The 20,502-nt window shown below is 45.3% G+C and overlaps 3 protein-coding genes across 3 annotated transcripts; all 3 read right to left on the reverse strand.

Annotated features, from left to right (window-relative positions):
• Nucleotides 1–14,381: 14,381 nt before the first annotated feature.
• On the reverse strand, nt 14,382–17,146 carry F5891DRAFT_987834 (uncharacterized protein; the record flags this gene model as incomplete). Its single annotated transcript, XM_041377955.1, has 12 exons — nt 14,382–14,451; nt 14,503–14,684; nt 14,739–14,885; nt 14,934–15,131; nt 15,173–15,210; nt 15,268–15,622; nt 15,668–15,721; nt 15,774–15,791; nt 15,845–15,969; nt 16,018–16,166; nt 16,287–16,735; nt 16,781–17,146. 12 exons carry the CDS (start codon nt 17,144–17,146, stop codon nt 14,382–14,384), a joined length of 2,151 nt encoding a protein of 716 aa, XP_041217152.1.
• Nucleotides 17,147–17,734: 588 nt separating this feature from the next.
• On the reverse strand, nt 17,735–18,755 carry F5891DRAFT_1199271 (uncharacterized protein; the record flags this gene model as incomplete). The annotated part of the gene is made up of 4 exons (XM_041368730.1): nt 17,735–18,069; nt 18,108–18,435; nt 18,486–18,646; nt 18,704–18,755. The coding sequence occupies 4 exons, from the start codon at nt 18,753–18,755 to the stop codon at nt 17,735–17,737; spliced, it is 876 nt and encodes a 291-aa protein (XP_041217153.1).
• A 90-nt stretch (nt 18,756–18,845) lies between these two features.
• F5891DRAFT_1199272 (uncharacterized protein) lies at nt 18,846–20,471 on the reverse strand (the record flags this gene model as incomplete). The annotated part of the gene is made up of 1 exon (XM_041368731.1): nt 18,846–20,471. One exon carries the CDS (start codon nt 20,469–20,471, stop codon nt 18,846–18,848), a length of 1,626 nt encoding a protein of 541 aa, XP_041217154.1.
• Nucleotides 20,472–20,502: the final 31 nt, after the last annotated feature.

Genomic DNA, 20,502 nt, shown 5'->3' on the forward strand with positions numbered 1-20,502 from the left:
CACCATGTGCGCGCTCCACTTGAGCCCCCACCTCATCCGTCATGAGTCCTCTGAGGAATCTGAACCTCGACCAGAGCGTGATGTCGCTGAGACACTCAAAGCGCTGTTTGCAACAGAGAACGTAGCGTACAGGCCTGATGATCTCTTATTCTAATTGTAGAATTCAAAATGTCCGAAGGTGAACGGACCACTTGTATGCTTATATACTGCCGGGGCCTGAACTACACCCAGGCTGTCACCAGCACTCCTGCCTTCCCACAAACTTCGACAACACTGTCAACTTCCTCTGCCCGCCACATGTTCTTGTCTTTGATGGTGCAAGCCAGTGATAGTGCCAATGTTACCGACTAAGAGCAGGACCCAAGCGTAGCCCTAGTGTGAGAGGTGATGTGGTGGGCAGGGCGAGGACTAGCAGATACCCTACTATATCATCTAATATCAACATTTCACAGCGATACCCATCGATAACTTCGGTCTATTAGATCTGTAGCGATACTATTTTCTGGGTCAAATAGCTTGATTTTCAAGCGCATATATTAAACTAAACAGAGTGAAAACCTATCGATACACCAAAAATTTCTCTCGACTCCTATCTTTTTGCGTCTCCATTTTTCGAAAGACAGCAAGAAGCAAAAGTAGTTGCGCAAGTCCTACACATGGAAACCAATATAAGATTCTTCATCTGATTGCCTCTTTCTGCGGTCTTGGTCTGAAAGCTAGGAGAACGAATTCAGTCTCAAATCAGCAAGAAGAACAGCAACATACCTGGTAATAAGGTTGGGGAAGTACATCCGAGGTACCCGCTGTGTGACTTACAGGTGACATGGGAGTGTCGAAGTGGTTGGTGAATGGCTCAGAGAGTGTTTGGGGGAGTGTTTCCGGAGTGTTGGTATGGGACACAATATGTGATGAAAACCATGAGAGCAAGTAGTGATGTTCCGGCCCAGCTTAGGCTTGCCATATTTCAAGCCTAGGCCGTGAGCCCAAGCCAGCCCAAAGCCGTGGCTTGAGCCATACTAGGCCACGGCTTGGTGGTATGCAAAGTTGTAGATTCATAGTATAGTAGCACAAGAAAATACATGAAGTAACACTACTCAGAAACCTCATCATCATCTGAAATCAAAGCATCCAAAGCATCCTCCTCGTCTGCAGCAACATCTCCGGTCCTCTCCTCACTGTCAGCTTCCAATTCAGAGTCGTCAAATTCCTCCGACTCCACAAGAGAGGATGGTCCAGGCTCATGAAAGAGAAGGTTGTGTTGTATCACACATTTGAGACATTGGAGAGCTTCAATAATGTCTCCTTTAAGCTGGTTCTGTCGTTTACTGATGGTTATGCCACCTTGGGAAAATGCACGCTTGCTTGAGACTGATGATGACATGATGGATAGGTAATCTCGTGCGAGCGAGGCCCATACTGGATATCTTGGTGCATTCATCTTGAGCAAAATTGACATCAGTGCAAATTTTCCAAGTAGCGCAAGCCATAGAATGTACCCCCCACCAATGAATGGCAGATACACCTGCTGGTAGAGCTGCCTCAACAGTCTCCAAATAGCTCATAAATTCGGCCCTCCATGGCCGTGATGGATCACCAATGGAAGTAGGGGTGGGGTTCATAAGTACGTCATCCTCCGAATCGCTGATGACTTTACGGATGAGTGACTTGAGACCACCTGCCTTGCTTTTCTTGGACATGGGCTGGGATGATGACAAAAATGTAGCATCTTCATTCAGCTCACAATAACAAGCTTTGAACTGGTGGCAAAATCAGACTATAGTGCAAAGCCAAAAAAAGCTCGACTCACGACTTCCTCCGCAGTGCTTACCACGTCATCATGCAAATTTTCTGGCCAGTGGTGCTTGAAATAAGTCATCTTTCCTACTGGATCAAGCACTACATTTGCAAGCATTAGAGTGATTATTGAATTATGAATAACAACTTACAAATTGCCATTATATATGCAGGGGACTGCGTTGTCTTCTCGTAGTACTCGTCTACCTTGGCAGCAGCTGCTTGAAGGGACGTAGCAAACAATGCATAATTTGACCTTTTGGCACGCAAAGACCAAGCTCTGTAGAGGGTTTCGAGCACTGGGATTGCAAGATGCAGAGTCGAGCCACGTTCAGATGAGAATGCTTGCTGTGCGACATCAGAATACTAAACAAATTAACATAAGAAGTTAGTACACATAAATTAGAAACTCTCATACTGAAGGAAGATCAGTGAATTGGCCGACACATGTCCATTCACCAGCTGAGAGTTGAAGAAAGTCGATCTTGGCACATTTTGCCAAGTCACGCTCTTGACGACCTATCTCGTATACAAAAGTATCAATGTGCTAGAGCCAATAATAAGCATCAATGAGTAGAAGAGTATGACAATATGAAATACGTACCTCCTTGTTTGTCTTGGCACGATTAAGCATAATATATGTCGAGGACCAACGAACTCTCATGTCAATCAACAGTTGGGTTGGTTGAGACACTCCTGCTTTGATCTGCACACTCCAGTACATTTCCTTTCGCTTCGTGGATGACTGTTCCTGCAGGACATCAATATATCTTAGTAGTGTCATATGATTCTAATGAAAACGAACGTACCTTGACGCAAATACTTTGAACAAGGGCTATTTCATCTTGAGTGGTCGGTTCATGACTTTTTGGTTCATGCGGGTTGTAATACAGCGATTTGATGTATGTGCTGATCAGACTCTGTGTTGCAAGATTAATGACGTGAGCCAAGCAGCTGCACAAATAATGAGTGTCATAGTGAGTTCGGACAATGACAGGACTTACTTGATTTTGCGCTGGCACCAGGGAAACACTTTGTTATATTTAGCCTCGTATAGGCGTGCAAATTCTTGTAGTGTTGTCCTGTTGTTTGCAGCATTGTCACAGGTGACATGCCCAAGCTAGTAAGTTATATGAGCGCTGTAGGACGTCATAGTCAAATAAACTGATTTACCTTCTGTGCAATCCCAACACGATCGAGAATTTTGAATAAGGCCCCGCCCAGCCACTTGCCACTATGTGCATTGTTGACTTTCATGAACCCGAGGAGTGAGCTTTCAATTTCCCAGTGCATGGGTACCTTCTCTTCAATCCAATGCCCTGTGACAGCAAAATAACCGTCGATGTTCTCCGCTTGCCATGCGTCACAGGTGGTATTGACGTTTCACTTGACAGCAGCACTCTATGAAGCCCAATGAGACAAAATACCACAAACAGACACATACATCACTCACATTCAGCGTGGTCCTTAGCCTTGTAAGGTGGTTTTTAAACATTCTCATAATTTCGGCACGAGTGCCCTTCCTACCTGGAATCCTGACTCCGTTGGTTGCACGAGAAGCAACATGAATCAGCTCTTGAAATTTGGGGTGGTCAAGTGCTTGTATAGGCTAGAAAAATAAGCCGTCAGTCGTGGTTTTGAATCGAGGAAGGCAGACGTACCTGATCAGTCGCCACAAGCCATTCAATGGCAGCTTGTCTGAACAACTTGTCAGAATACGGTATGACTCGTTCGGACTTAAGTTCAGTGAGATGGTTGATGGAGATGGGGTTCTCATCGACATTGATGTCTCTATTGTGGACCCAGGATCATCTCAGGAAGGTAAAACTGCCGATATCGATGCATTCTTTGGAGCAACATTTGAGCAAACTGGGGCCAATGGCAAAGTGAAGAAACACTGAAAGTGCAGTGTTTGCCCGTAAGTCTACCTTTGTACTCTCATACTACTCACTCACTTGTTTGTAGGAAAAAATGTGTCCTCGTCAATGAAATCACCACCCTTTGTCGCCATGCTGAGGCCCATTTTTCTGGCAAGTATCACAAATGGGCAAACCAACATTCGTTTGAATCAATGTATGAATGTTCCACCTTGTGTTTGCACCCAACCAACCACACCTGTAATGTTTCGAGCATCTGTAATGACTTGTGCTGTGAGCTCTTTGTAACTGATAATAGATTCCGAGGTGTCCTTCCTGTTAGTCTTGCAGGGTGTGATTAGGGTGAGAATAAGTTCTGTGGAGCACAGGTGCCAATAAATCTTGTTATGTCCGAGTTCGCAAACCAATAGTCTGCTATACTTACTAGACAAGTGTGTTCGACCTGAGGGGTTTGCTATTTGAATAAGTCTGTATTTAGTCAATCAATAAACTGTCAAAAGTCCAAGCATGAGAAATGGAATCCGAAGGTATTATTACAAGTCCGATGCCAAAGTGTTAGGTTCCTTATACCTCTCTATACCTAGGATTCCTTACCTCACAATATACCTTTGCCCTTGCTCCCTTGAAACCTCGTTCCTTAACCTCCCTATACCTTGTCTGCACTTTCCCACACTTCCCGCACCTTCAGCCACATGTTCCCACGCCTCAGATAACCTCGGATACATTCCTATACCTTGCGCATACCTTGTCCGCTATTTTCCCACGCTTAGCGCGCTCTCGGGTTCACACATATCCATCATCTCTCTAGTAGCAAATCCCTTTAGGGTCGAACATGTCTGTATAGACATAGCAGCTAGGCATTAGCTAGACCCAACTTTGTCCTTGCCACTCAGCAGGACTGTTGTCACCACACCGAGTTCACTATTAGTTCGGCTAAGGACATTCTGTGCTGTAAAGATGATCATCTGGCAGAACAGCATCAGTATCATAAAACATGTTTCAAATTGAAAAACACCTTTGATATGTCTTCATGAGCTGAGCCATCGTTAAAATCAACCCCCACCACCTGCAAGAAGTGTTTGAGGTCGTGCCACCTTGGGAGAGCATCAAAACTAAGATGAAGTCAATGACACCTCCAAAACCATCTATGGTAGAAAGATGAACTTAGCATCAATCTTAACAATGGCTTCTCATCCCAAATCTTTAAGCCAAAACTGGAGCTCCGACCACAGATTTTCACCCCACATCCCAGCATTATTGGAATGCAGGCAGTCAAACAAAAGTGCTCAGTGAATGTCGCAGTGAGAAACCTTCCAAAAACAATTCTGTGAAGCTAGAAGTAAATTTGTGCTAAGTCTCAACTGGTAAAGACACCATACCTCGACGTCACACAGTGAGTATGCCTTGAGTTGTTTCTCCTTTTCCTTTTCTGTTGATGTTGATCTTGCTGCATTGAGAATGTCAAGAGACTGAGTACTTGTGCATAATGGATGTGCATACGACAATACTGATTGCTGTTCTTGAGGAACCAAGCAAACCGGACAAGGAAATTTGCCTTTAAGTCCCCGAACTAAGGACATAACACACCTGTTACATATGTATCATTAGAGTCAATAAACCACCTCATAAGTCTAAGACTTACTGTTCCTCGTAATTGGTGCTTAGAATCAATATTAAAGGCCAAAGAAGGTGTTGTATGTAGTCCCAACATTCAAACCAATATCCACTCTTCGAGTGTACTATGACTGCCTCGAGTAGCTTGAGGAATGACTTGTGCCAGACTGTGTTCTTGAAGTTCACAAAACTCTTTTTTTTTGCTATGTTTTGGATCTTCTTTAACCTGTTCCGAAGATGTGATTGAATGATTACATTCATGTCGAAGTCTGACACTCACAATCGGCAACCAACCAACAACTCGTCCGCCACCTACACCCATACCATTGTGAATCTCAACAGGCAAATTTGCAATCTGCACAACAATTGGGTAGCCCTTCTCGGTTCCAAAAGAAGATAGTTTGGCCTTGTCGGCATACAGGATGAACACAAGCGGCTTAGCATCGGGTGGAAGGTGCAACTGTAGCTGTATCTATATTGTACCATGGACAGATTAATCTTGGAAACATACTTGTGTGTCCCAGAATGCATTAGCAGTCCAGGGCTTGTCTATGAATCGCACAAACTGTGCTCCATTAAATTTATAGAGGCGCTGAGCATCAAACATGAAATGTGGTGTGAACCAAATATCTTGCATTAGGTCAAGTGCCCAGTTCCAAAGACAGTGGGAGTACATCGTGTATTCATGAGCCTCACCGTGATGTGGCACATATATTGTACTGGTCTCAAACTACACTCAATGGCCTATTAACACCCAGGTTCCTTCCCAGCCGCGGTGTCAAGAGAAGAGGGAGTCATCCGAGTACAAAAGAAAATAGAAAATAATATCATAAAATCATGTGCACATTGAGATTTCCAAATGCAGCCCAAACCTTATCCCCCGTTCTCTCTCCACAGTGGCTGGCAGAAAACATTTGTAAACATTGTTCAGCCACCGAAGCAAACCCTTCAGAACTTGGAAATCAAATGGCAACTTTGAAAACTGAACTTAGGGTTTAAATATTTTAGATTATGTAACATTACCTTATTCCAAACTCGGTGACATCGATAATTGATCCATGGTGCCTTCTCTTGCTTTGATTTGTGTGCGGACAGAGGAGGTATTTGGACGCAGGGCTTGCCTTTGGCAGCTCAAAGTTGCTGAAGCTTTTCTGCTCCGAGATCATGATATCATTTGCATTTCTGGGACAGGGAAGGGCAAAACTCTCACATTCTGGATGCCTCTACTATTTGATTCCACCAGTGTACAAGTTGTGATTACTCCTTTGAATTTACTTGGTGAATAAAATGTCATGGACCTCAAAAAAGCGGGAATTTCAGCTATATCTATACATGCAGACACTGCCACAGCACATAACTTTCAGGTCAGCAGGATGGTATCAATAGTACCTAGTAATTAATGATCATCTATGTACTAGGCAATAGAGAACCTTGAGTATCGAGTTGTCGTTATCAGTCCTGAACAGGTTATGAAGGACAGCGAAGGATTCGAGAGGCTACTCAAAAATCCTTTGTTTGTGTCACACCTGATGGGTGTGGTTATAGACAAAGCTCATTGTGTCAGCTCATGGGGAGAATTTCGCCCAGAATACAAGGAGCTTGGTAGACTAAGATTCATCCTCCCCCTGGACATACCATTTCTTGTGATGTCCGCAACTCTCTCCTCGTCCATGCTGCAAGATGTCACCAGACTTCTCCATCTACAGAGCAGGGATAAACTCGTCACTATTCGTCGAAGTATAGATCGGCCAAATATCAATATTGGAGTAAAGCCCATCCAGGGAACATACCAAAGCTTCGCAGACCTTGCAGACCTCATTCCCGACCAGTGGAAACTCGGAGACCCGCCCCCTCCTAAGTTTCTCATCTTCTTTGACAACATAAACAATGCTATCAAGGCCGTGAAGTTCCTGCAGGCGCGTTTGCCACAAGAATGTCAAGATAAGGTCAAGTGGTTCAATGCTGACATGACGATGCACTTTAAACAAGATGAGGTGAAGAATTTTACTGAAGGAAACACATGGGGGTTTTGTACGACAGAATCCTTTGGAATGGTAAGTTGAATGTAGATATATTATTGATCAACGAGCTTACCGCAACACAGGGCATTGATATCAGTGATATTTGCATCATGATTCAGTGGCGGGCAATGTGGTGTTCGCTGTCTACTTTATGGCAGCGCTTTGGTCGTGCAGTTCGAAATATGTTGTTGGAGGGGACTGCAATACTATTTGCTGAGAAGGAGTACTTTGATGTATATAAAGCAGAGAAAGAGAGACGGAGAGTGGAGCGAGCAAAAAGAAAAGCTACATCTTCAAAGAAACAGCGCATTGGCAAAAATAGTCCTGTTGCCGCCGTGAACATTCCAACAGGAGAAGAAAGATCTGATGGATCTGATGGATCTGACGATGAGATAGAAATAAGCAGCACTCATGTTCAACAAACTCACGCCGGTGATACAATGGATACCTGGCAATTACGGGCGAAGATGGAGGTGCCTAGAGAAACAAATATTAGCCAGCCTCGACGGAAGACCTCCCAACAAACCAGACTTGAGCCAGCTATGGACTACTTCATTAACGCTGATATGTGTCCTGGGATTGGTTGTCATCGTAAGGTACTGAATGTGTTTTTCAAGAACGAGGAAGCGGGTGCGACTTACATTATCTGGCTTACTTCGAATTCCCCCGGCTGATTCATTGTTTAAGAATCTGATCATCACAAATGCGATGCTCTTGAGACCCCGGTGAAGGTACAACAATTCAGATGGTGAGTCTGAACAATGTTGGGTCTATGCAGAACCTAGCTGCTATTCGACCCTAAAGGGTTTCTGGACCAGGCTTAAGGCTCAGAGGAGAGGAAATATCATAGAAACTTGCTGATCTCTCAGACTCATACTGGTAACTGGTGAAAAGATTGATTGCTTATGTAAGCTACAAAAGTGCCAACATAAGGTAAGGTAAAAACAGTCTCTACAAGCCCAGCCAGAAATGAATCCCTACACCGGGTTGTCTTTGGTGTCTCATCACACAGTCCAACATCTGTTGCGATATTCACACTCCAGCGTATTTTGTCCCATTCATCTCTACAATCCCAAAACAACAAAAAGGACCTTCATGCTCGCAGCTTGCCAAGTTTTACATGGCCCTCCTTGATTCGAAGTTGACTGATGCACTTGATGACTGGTGGGAGGAAGTGACTATCAAGCTCTATGGCCATGCTCATTTGCATGATCTTGGACCCAGGCTCATAATGCCTAATAGTATTCTAGATCGCATTGTTGAATGCACGCATTTCTTCAAGATCAAATCCACAGCTGACTTGGCCAAAGAAACTCGTTGGTCAGGAGCCAACAAACATGGAGATGAGATTATCACGTTGATTCACCAAGTCCACCCGCTTCCTACGCCCTTAACATCAGCCCCGCTACAGCCTCGTACAATCTCGTCGAATACTAACGCAAGTACATCAGTCCCTCATAATGCGAAATGAAAGATGCGATGTAGTGCTTGTGGGGAGGAGGGCCATAATGGTGCGTGCTTTACTAGTAGCTCCCTTGATATATACTTACCACCACTATCTATCAAGCTCATAATCGCCACTGTCGAGAGCATCCTGCAAACCGATCATCTGCCACCAAGGAAAATGCTGGCACAACCTGGATTATTATGCCGCCGCCACATACAGGATTATAACTCTCCTACAACATCTTCAGTTGTAGGATGCTCTACCTCATCTACTATTGTACCATCATCTTCTGTACCTATTCCCTTCCATCCTTTCTCAAAGAGCTCATGCCCCTTGTCAAGAAGATCCAGGACTAAGTAAGTGCTTTGTCGTCCGGGTGTATGAATGTGTGGAGATGATGATCGCATCTTCGTTGGCAGTCCTTCAAACATTTTTTTCATATCAGGCGCAGCCTGCAAACTCATTCTCCCAGTATGCATGAAGTTAGTTTCAATGACGGAATGGGCATTTCAATAGACTTCAACCAGAGGCGACTCGAGAATGACCCTCATGACACTACGGTTTGAGCCAGTCCCTCCATTTTTCACTTTGATGAATAGATTGTTGAGCTCTACACACCAGTCGATGGCACGGAAGCGTTCAGGTTTTCCGGTTGGATTGACTAGCCAATGGTACTGTATTGCTTTCCTGTCAAAATGTTAGTACTCGAGTCAATGAAAAGGCATGCTTCTTACTGCAAACCCATGGGATAATTGAAGTGCAAGTTTATCAAAAACTCTGTCATGCATGTGGCATATTTATGTTTGCCTGTTGCCTTGAATATTAATGTCCATGCGATGATGCAGGTTTCAACATGCGCAATGTCTCCGATGTTCATCGCATAGGATAGCTCCTCATACAGTAGAAAATACTTGTTAATCAACAAGTTGTTCTCGTACTGTTTATCTTGTCGTTGATCAGGCTGCCGACGAACTCGTGTTAGCCTGTAAGTAGCAATATATTCTCGAGTGAGTCTGTTGGCAATCTCCTTTAGTTCCTCTAGGCTCGGTTTTAAAATGGCAAAGTCGTCGAGCGTTTTGTGAGCATTGTTCATTTTTTCAACTTCTATCCGCCAACAATCCAAACGCCGACAGATCCCATCATGGCCAATGAGCTGGTGCATCATCCGGAACCCAGGCTTGGATCCGAAAATCCCTGTTTCATGTGGCCATAGCTGTGCAATATCATGCATCAGACTCGTCTGGTCCTGACGCGCTGACATTGGCTGGATTAATGCCCTCCATATTGCATCTGCAGCTGCCATTTTCAAGTGGAACAAGCCAGGCACAAAGACTATGTGTTGGAATCGCTGCCACAGAGTTGTTTCGATGGACCAATGCTGCTGCATAGACGCGATGCATTTGCCCATGCCCAGATCTCCATGGACAAGCACCACATACTCTGTAACATCAGGCGACTCGCCATCCTCCACTTCCGCTGGATCAAAGACACCACCTTGCGCCATCAATCTCTCAATTGCCTGAATGTTTCCTGTGACCGTTGAGTTGTTGACATCCATTGCTGAGGCTGGTATGATTGGAGTTTTTGCAACTGGTATTTGTTCTAACACTTGGGGGGCTGATATTTGAGACTGAAACTGTGCAAAATATGGCGGTCCGTGATGGCAAAGGTCATGCAAAAACTTCCAGGAGTTAAATTGGTCGTGTCGAGAGAGACCTGAAGAATGCGAGACATCTTAGTGTAGCTACAATAAGTCTTTCCAGGTTCGTCCAATGGAACAATCGCTTAGAGGATTGATTCATGATTTTTGCCACAGTTCATAGGAACATTTTAGGTCATCATGAGTGACTCCATGTTGTAGGGGAAACAGTAAGCCTGATGTCAGATGTTTCAGACTGTTGGTAGATTTTTCTGCAGTCGGAACAGTGGACTTCAGGTTGATGTCAAAATTATCATATGCATACGCTGCTAGAAGTGTTTGTCCAAGATATTGTAGTGCATGACTTGATTCTGCAGACAGCGAACGGACTGTATCATGAATTGCATCGACAGATATCAAGAGACCCATCTTCACCATTGTTTCGATGACTTTCTCCGGTGCATGTGTTGAATGCAAAAATATTCCAAGTATGCTTGACAGCGAGTTGGCCTTCTGATTTGTGCTTTTCTTTAGAAGCAAAACAATTACTACTTTCTGCTGGATGAGGTCTGTTTAGATCAAGCATGAATTTTATCTATATTTTTCATACCAGCATCATTGTCACACTACATTGAGATGCGAGGTGTTCAGCTCTCGATATACAATCACCAGTAATGCCTTCTATAACACCTTCTAAGTCATCTACTTGAGCCCAGTATTCTGAATCCTCAGCTTCTTGCGCATCCAATACCAACACTCCGATCTCCGTGTGCCCTTTGCTTTCGATTTTTGTGACTTGAAGAGCTCTCACGGACAAGAGGGAATCAAGCAGGGCCCATAGCATTGGAGCCTCTCCTGCGATCTGTAGAGCCATATCATCAATTTGAAGCCCTCTATTTGCTCAGCTTTCGCATGCACAGTGCTAAAATGCGACCCGTTCTCCACTTTTGCGAGCTCTCGAACCTCCCTTGCACATTCTGCGCTAATGGCATCCTTGGCCCACCCAATTAAAGGGTTATATAGATTCTGGTGTCGCAATAAGGTGCAGATAATGTTACCTATGTTGGCCAGAAGGTCAACAACTGCAGGGTGGTTGGCAAATTGAGGTACTGTGAGGATCATGACAAGGAATTGTGAAAGACTTCTGTCTCCATCAAACATATCGAGGACGCTGCAGTATGTTTCCATATGGAGTATAGATTAAATATTTAAACCCTAAATTCAGTTTTCAAAGTTGCCATTTGATTTTCAAGTTCCGAAGGGTTTGCTTCAGTGGCTGAACAATGTTTACAAATGTTTTCTGCCAGCCACTGTGGAGAGAGAACGAGGGATAAGGTTTGGGCTGCATTTGGAAATCTCAATGTGCACGTGATTTTATAATATTATTTTCTATTTTCTTTTGTACTCGGATGACTCCCTCTTCTCTCGACACCGCTGAAGGTACAACAATTCAGATGGTGAGTCTGAACAATGTGTTGGGTCTTGCAGAACCTAGCTGCTATTCGACCCTAAAGGGTTTCTGGACCAGGCTCAAGGCTCAGAGTAGAGGAAATATCATAAAAACTTGCTGATCTCTCAGACTCATAGTAAAACTGGTGAAAAGGTAACTTGCTTATGTAAGCTACAAAAGTGCCAACATAAGGTAAGGTAAAAACAGTCTCTACAAGCCCAACCAGAAATGAATCCCTACACCGCGGCTGGGAAGGAACCTGATTAACACCATAATCTACATGCACCAACATGACTCACAGGTGTAAATCGTTCGGATGCCATTTTCCACAATGTACAAACTTCATCATGACTCTGCAAAATGAAATCTTCTTTAGTGCTTGCAGCATGGCGCATGAGCTCAAAAAGCCTGTTGGTCTGGTCTTTCATCATTGCTGCAGCAAGCACAATCTCTGCAACCTTGAAGTCGAGCCGTGTGCGGAATGGTTCCCACAGAGAGGCATGACGAGGTATTGTATCCTCTGTAGGACAATGGTGAGAAAAATCGGACAATGGATGAAAGGTTGAAGGTATCCTGCTATGTGGATGATATTTGATTTTGATGTCGTCCAGCTGAGGTGCCGGGGGTGCATCATCATTGACACCATCATTGGCATTGTCATGGTGTTGGTGGTCAGAGGACACTGGGATGAAATCTACAGATGATGGGTGGCTCCGGGGTGACGATCCATGCATGTCAATGTCTCAAATATAGGTAGTTAGCTTCTTGCACAGATGGGCCATTTCAATTGAATGTTTGAAACAACTCACCATTGTCCTGGTTTTCCTGAATAGCAACTCCATCTTGCACTGCCCAGATTGTGATTGGGTTGACTAGCCATTGGATTCAGAGTTAGCAGAAAGATCAAGTGACAGAAGAAGCTGCGAGCTCACCCAAGTTCTCCACAGCACAAGACGGTCCAGGTGCCTTCCCATCGTCGTGACTCTCGATCTGAAACTTCTGACGTCAACCTGGATATTGTTAAATCATTGGCAAACAACAGTCATTCGAGATGAATCTTATTATGTGCATGAATTTAGTATTGAATATTACTTACACTTTTTCTGAGTCTCTCGAAGGGCCTCTGTGAGCTCTTCCTCTTCTTGCCTTTGCCTTTCCTTCTTTTCACACATCCTTGTATGGGACATTATCCCATGCACTGGCATTGTCGCACCACATATTTGGCACAAGACATCTTCTGAAGCCTGGGGCATGAGAAAATATACCACAAATCTATGGTACAAACAGTAGTAGAACAGTTAGAAGTAGATTAAAAGAGGCAGGATATGTGCAATGGTCAACCTGGTCAATCAGTGACAATGAAATGGATCGTGATCGTATTGAAACTCAGCTCAGATATCTATAATCGGATTCTAATGATGATTATGATAGCAATTACAATGTGATTTTAACGGCCAGTCAGTAGATTAAAACATGTGAGCATTTTGATGCTGCCAGGAAATTTCCAACATAGCCTTAGCTCTACATGGACAAACCACAAACTGGTACAGCTATCCAGGAGGAATGGCCAGCCTTAGATCTACATAGAATGGCTGCACACTGGCTAGCATCAATTCTACAGCCTTTTTTCACATCTGGGGCCTTGATTCTATGTACAAAATGACTGAAGGGTCTGACTGGCTATCTACTTATTTTTACCCTTGCTTATTTCTACTTATTGCACGAGGAAAGTGAAAAATAATTAAGGTAAGGAGCCAGGTGTTTTACTGATGCATGTGGTTTTTTAACTAAGATCAATATTTTTCATCATGAAGAAATAGAAAAAACTGGAACATTTCGTACGCCACAAAACTGTGGATTTTATTTTAATCTCTTTTGGAATTTTATCAACATTTCCACCATGAAAAAATCATCCATGTTGCCAGTATCCGAGTGAATGTCACTCAGTAGTGGTGACTAAATGCCATGTAGGTCAAGGGAATGTCAATCTCTAGCTACATGTATCACAGTTGCCAAGTATAATATACCGTTAGCCTCGGATGTCAAGCTGCAGCAACTAGTAGGCAACGAAGATAAGAAATATATTATACTGCACTGCTATAACAGATGGTAGCGTAGATGATCCATGATCCTTCATCAGTAAACCACTTTGCACTGTGCAGCGCTGTACAGCGCTGTACAGCGTGCAAGCGCTACAGCTTGGTCCCAATTAGCCAGTCCATCACAGCGACACCTTGCGCTGTGAATCTCTGTACAGACACCTACAGACCGCCCAGTAATTACGAAAATCTACTTGAATTGCAAATTTTTTCGCTGTCCATCTCTGTACAGACACCCACAGAGCACTCAGAGACCCGGAGCTGTACAGACATTTGCTTGCTGTACTGCTTACACACACTGGACAACACAAAAATTTTAAAACAAAAAAACAAAACCAATATATTGAATCACATGACCACGACAAACAGTAAATACAATGATACGTGCGCCAAACACGATAAATGCTTGATATAAACTGGGGAGCGGGAATACGAAGCTTTTAGTCAAGAAGAATCTGCAGGTGGTCGTGTCTGGCATCAACAACTCCTTCGAGATTCATAGCTGCAGCCCTGTACAAATGAAAATCAGTAAAAAAATTATCAGAGAGAAAAGATCCTCACCATCCCGCTGCAGCCCATTCTCGCAGTTGAGCTGACAGCCTAGGCCCATGATACGCATCCTCAAGGATATGTTTGAGCAATTCGAGCATCCGACAATAGACGGGGCCGTAGTCCTTGGTGGAAAAGTTTGGGTATGACTTCCCATGTCCGTTTTTCACAAGACCGTCGAAGACACAATTGAACTAGTTTCAAGACAGAAAATTAACACATGACATTGGCGAGGGAGACGAAATTACCGCCGCAGCAACCAAAGCCAAACATGAGAGTGGCAATTCCGTGCTAAAGGTCTCCGGCATCCTTCGTGCAATTCGATATGGTCCTGTGTAAAAGAATGTGATGACGGCTTCACGAAGGGCGGGATGAGCGAAGTTTCGTGTTCTCCCCTAGAAATCTTCCATCAGTAGAGTTGCGATCACCACAAGATCACTTACCTGATCGTCCACCCCAAAGCGTAAGAAGAATGCTTCCTTGATCAATTCAGCAGCAGTGTGCTCGACCCAAGCAGCACGTTCCTGAACGGGGACAGAAAGCGGAGGAATAAGCGAATATGATACTGGTGCAATGCTTATGGCTGTTTTCTTCAAGTCAGATCGCCAAGTCGAAAGATCATCGTACAGCTTTAATACAGACTGTCAACGAGATATTGGCACAAAGTCAGTTATGCACGCACCAACCGAGTCATATTAAATTTGTGTTCTGGCCAAACCCCTGCATCAGAATATGACATATTAGTTCGAGAACGAATGAGAACGAACAAGTGCCTACCAGCTTCAAATTGTTTACCGTTCGTATCCCACACAACCAATACTGCAATGAGAACTTCAGTGATTGTTCCTGGAAGATTCTTCACCAAAGTTGGAAACGGGTTCTCCAGGGCGTGTTGCGCGCGACATTCTACTTTGGCGTCCTCCAAGAAACTTTTCCAGCGTGGTCCGTACCAAGATAATTGATCGGGTGTTGGCCCACCACACGATGACCTAGACTTTTTGTTTTTCAATGGCTGAACATCACACTCGGACACTTGATTCAGCAGTTCGAGGGATTCAGGATCAGGAAGACGGGGCTTTCCGTTTTTCTTATGATGGCGTTGTAGTACATCGTCAGGCTTCGAGGTGATGGTCTGCTCGATGGTGAGTGTCAATTAAAATGGTCTCCCTGATCTCACCTCAATGAGTTGGGATGCTTGCCGCCGCGGTCCTGGTGAGATATCCGGAGGGTCCTTGAAAGAAAGGCAATGGTAAGCATGATACAATTGAACGATATGGCCATACCTGAGAGCTTTCGTTCCGCTGGATTAACAATATAAAATGAGAGTTACTCCCGGCTTGAGCAGAAAACTTACCGAGGTTTTATCAAGGCTCGTCTGGGCAACTACATCATCTTCATCGCGTGAGTACTGGAACTGAATTTCAGGTGTGAGAGGGCGAGCGACTGGAGATTGCGAAGGTGGTACATCCTCCACAAACCCTATAACATTGAATTAGTGAAGCGAAATCACACGACGAGAATGTGTACCTGGGTGTTCTTTCTGGCGTCGGCCAGCCTCCCCCCAACCAAACTGCTGTGAGCTCTTGACCGTATCATCATTTCCCCCCTCCTCCTCGTCATCCTCTCCGCTGTCCTCTTCATCAGCATCTTTATCATTGCTATCATCGCTGTCATCACTGCTACAGTCTTTAGAGTCACTGTCATCAGATTCAAACGACGTCAGACGACGCTGAGCCCTAACAGTGTCATCATGCTGACGTAGGGCTGGATCTAAATTCTCCTCCCGAAAGACGGACCTTGGCAAAACCACTGGATATTCAGAGACAGCGTTCTGGGTATGTCGCTCAGCAATTGCATCCCGAGTTCGCTTCTCAGCGATAGCGTCCCGAGCTCGTTGCTCGGCAATGGCGTCTCGAGCTCGTTGCTCGGCAATGGCGTCTCGAGCTCGTTGCTCGGCAATGGCATCTCGAGCTCGTTGCTCGGCAATGGCATCTCGAGCTCGTTGCTCGGCAATGGCGTCCCGAGCGCGCTGCTCAGCGTCCTTCACCCCAATGGTGACATGCGGGTTGTGCAATGCCTGAATATTGGGCTGGGCAGTACCGGAATGAGCTATTTCTGTTGGAGCAACAAATCCAAACCTTCCACCAGGTTGCTGGGATGTAAAGCTGGGCCCTGTGGCGATAATGTCCTTGGCTGGGGCATCTGGAGCATCCCTAACGAGTGAGCTGTAGGGTGGAGGAACTGCCTACGAAACAATCAATATGAGTAACAGAATTAATTGGACGCCTACCTTTGAATGATTCTTTCGACCTCTACGACGCGGTTCTGGGGCTTGAGGATTGACTGGAACATTGAGACCAAGGGATGTTGTACCCTTACGTTCTTGAGTCCGAGGCTTGGATTGCAATACTGATCCAATCTTCTCCAGTTGTGCATTCCTACCTCCAGTTCCCGCGTTAGGGCGACCAGAACGCCGGGGAGCATTTTGTTCCGCTTCTGCTCCAGTCAGGCCAAGGGACACGAGGGGTACCGTGCTGGGTACCTCAGCAATGTCTGCAGCCCGAGACTTCTTTGGCAAGCCGGCCTTTGAAGCATCGGATCCTTTGCGCTTGCCAGATCGTTTCTTCTTAGGACTGGCGATGGCACGAGGAGGCATGACTGTAATGAAGAACAGAGGAAGAAGTGACTCTGATAAATTATCCCAGACTTACGATGATTTTATACCATGGCTCATCCGTGTACTAATACTTAATAGCCGTATGGGTAGCGAGAGAAAAGTTTATCATTAATAAGAATGATAGTAATAAAGAAACATACCACCATGAGGATTGTTACTATCACGTCGTACTCCGAATCGATTCGCATGACTAGCGTGAAAAAACCTTCGTCGTTGGTAATGGTACTCATAAGAGAAATTGCCGATCACGTAAGCAAAAATGCTACACATAACATGAATCGTACCAGAACCTACTAGTAGTGATACTATATCAGATCCTGGTGTACTACTAGTATCTTGATTGTAAAAAGATAAACGCTTGAAAAAAGCTTGAAAAAGAACGATATAGTCAGAACAACAATATCATAGGTACCGGTCAGTGAACTATAGTAAAAACGCAACATACTAATAGTACAAGCCAGCGAGATTCTAGAAATACTACTGCTAAAGTTAAACATGTCATTCATACTAAGTCAGTGAAGAAGAAAAATAGCTGAATATGTGTAATGAGTAGGCTTCACCTCCTGGTCATGCGTCACTGCCCGATGCTGAGTCAGACTCGGTATCACTATGATGAGACTTTTGCCGCTTGGGTGCTACTACAGAGGGAGGGTCTGAAGCAATCCGTTTGCCCTTAACATGTTTCGTGAGAATGGCAGCATCATTCCTGAGCATGTCCACAGCAGATACGAGCTCCTCGTCGTCGGGGAGTTTGTCGAGATGAGAGTTGAGTACAGCGAGAATGGTGTCGAAGGTAACGGGGTGGATCATGTTGTCCACCAGAACTCTACGCCACTCTACTGCGAGGGGGATCAGCTGCTTGAAGTACGGGTGAAATTGGTCTGTGAGACGCTTTTCCTCTCCTGGATAAGCGAAAAAGGTGATCTTGAAGGCTGCGCACGATCCCAGGTCAAGGCTGGTCCAACGATCCACCAACGAATTGGGCAAGCGCTCCCGCACCATACCGTTGGGACCACAAAACTTGATGCAAACCCAAGCGAACACGAAAAAAGGGACTCCAGGTCATCCGCATAGCCTTGGATGACGTATGATACAGGTAGCGCCAGAGAATCAGAGGATGATTTCGGGGTTTTTGGTTTGTCGACTGAATTGCGTCCCCGAGTCTCTTTCTTCTTCGCCGTCTTCTTCCTCTTCGATTCCAGGTCCGCCTCCTGCTGCAGGACCACATATTGATTGAGAAGTCCGCGTGACATGAAAGGGACTGTGCCCTGGCAAATCAATTAATGAACTGAATATTTAATGAATAAGGTGTACTTACTGTACCGCCAATAGGATATTTATGATCCGAGGCAATCCGAACAGCAAACTCCCAGTCAATAAGAAACCCTTCACTACCTTCAGGTTCGTCTAGGATCATCGCGTTGTTGAGACTACAGTCCCGATGCAAAATCTGACGTTCCTCCACCGCAGCTTGTTGAACTAACATCAAAGAGTATCAGTCCAAGACACCTGTACCCCAAAGTACTAAAAACTTACTCTTAACGATATCCCTTAGTGCCCGCACAAACTCCTTCAGTGTTCGGAACATGTGAAGGGGGCGACCACATGGCTTCAAGACAAGACGTACATGAGTACGACTAGTGCCCCTGGTACTCCGGCGTTCTTTCTGCCGATATTTTCAGGTAACATCGGGATCACCATCTGACTGTTCAACGACCCAATGATCCACCAGCTTTGGAACGCCAGGGAGGCCATCCATCAATTCCAGCATCTTGATCTCGTTCAAGACTACATTGTCGTCCTTGCCTACAACCCAATGGTCTTTTATTATGTAGTCTTCATCGTCTAAAGTTGCCAAATAGCAAACGGTTCCGCGACCAACAAGACCTCGGCTCGCAAAAATGATTCTTCTTATAGTGTAGACCTTCTGCCCTACACGGATTTTACCGCAAGGTTCAGGTGATTGAGCAGAGTAAGGGAATTGGGAAGGGAGAGGGGTGACAGAATAGATGCTCTCGGTCATCTCAGCCTGGGGCATTTGGGATGCGAGGCTGAGAAGGGGAGCACTACGGGTTGCAGTGGGGTGCACTGGGAGGGAGGGGGGTGGGAAATGCTCTTCGTCCATCGAGTAATGTGTAGCGGAACCGCTCGGACCTTCTTCCGTCGAGTCAGAGTCACTAGAGTCACTAGCGACTACTGATTCAAGGGCATCACTGGACGACACTCCATCAGGATCCTCGGGAAATGGAAGGGAGGAAGTGGATACGGCAACAGTACAGTCCGTCGTACTTGGTCGGGCAGGAGCGTTTCTAATGGGACGATAGCAGTTGATATCTTTGAATCGGGGTGGTGAAACAATCTTTGAGAATGAGACTGTCGGATCATAGCCGACGCACTCTAGACTCCCGAAATTGATGGCAGTGATTATATGTGAAAATATGTCCGGTTGTTGGTAAATATCGAAGCGAGGAGACACGGCGCCACCAGAGTGATCATACATTAGGACTCTAAGGTGGCGATATTCATCTGTGAATGATAATATGAGAGCAAAGCGCCTCCATGGCTGTTCACTCATCATAATATAGGCATGAGTATCTGCAGCCTTCCCGAGTCGCATCGCAGGCCGGTATCGACTGTGAGTGAGTTTGGCTGATACCCTGATGTTCCCCCACTTTGCCGATATATCGTCAGATAGAACGAGATCTGGCTTCCGCTTGATGTCGCTGCCAGGTAATGCCTTCTGTGCACTGGCTGCGCTCCATGTGCTGGTTGCAAAGCGCATTTCTACTAGTTTGGGCTGCGACGCTGCCAAGCAGCCAGCCAGAGCATTGAGAAACGCAGCAAAGATTTCTTCGTGAGTTGCTTTCTGCATATCATCACCCTCTGACTCGCCCTCTGACTCGCCCTCTGAGTCTGCGCCCGAACGACTACTACTGGCATTTTTAGGAGGGTCAACTGGAAGGGCCCAGTTCCAAGCCTTCGCTTCAGTATCGTACAGTGGCACAAGAGTATCGGGCGATGTCCCGCTGAATTTCTCGTTGATGCGTTGGTTGCGATAAAGGATTTTTCCGAATGGGATTTTAAGGCTGAATACATCGGGAAGAGGAACCGTGAAAGACTGAAATATTTTGGAGAGCAGGTGTCCCAGCGGTTGCGAGGCCTTTGGTGAACCCTCGTGAGTGACCAGACGATTGAGCTCGTCAGAGGTGATCTTGTTCATAGTATGGACGTCGGTGACATCGGGGATAGACAACAACGATGACAATTTGATTCCGTTGTCAACGGTCCTGAAAAAGAACGCCATTTTTTCGTACACAGACAATAATGGCACAAAG

This window comes from Suillus fuscotomentosus (genome assembly GCF_016647785.1).
Source record: "Suillus fuscotomentosus strain FC203 chromosome Unknown F5891scaffold_181, whole genome shotgun sequence".
Taxonomy (NCBI): Eukaryota; Fungi; Basidiomycota; class Agaricomycetes; order Boletales; family Suillaceae; genus Suillus; species Suillus fuscotomentosus.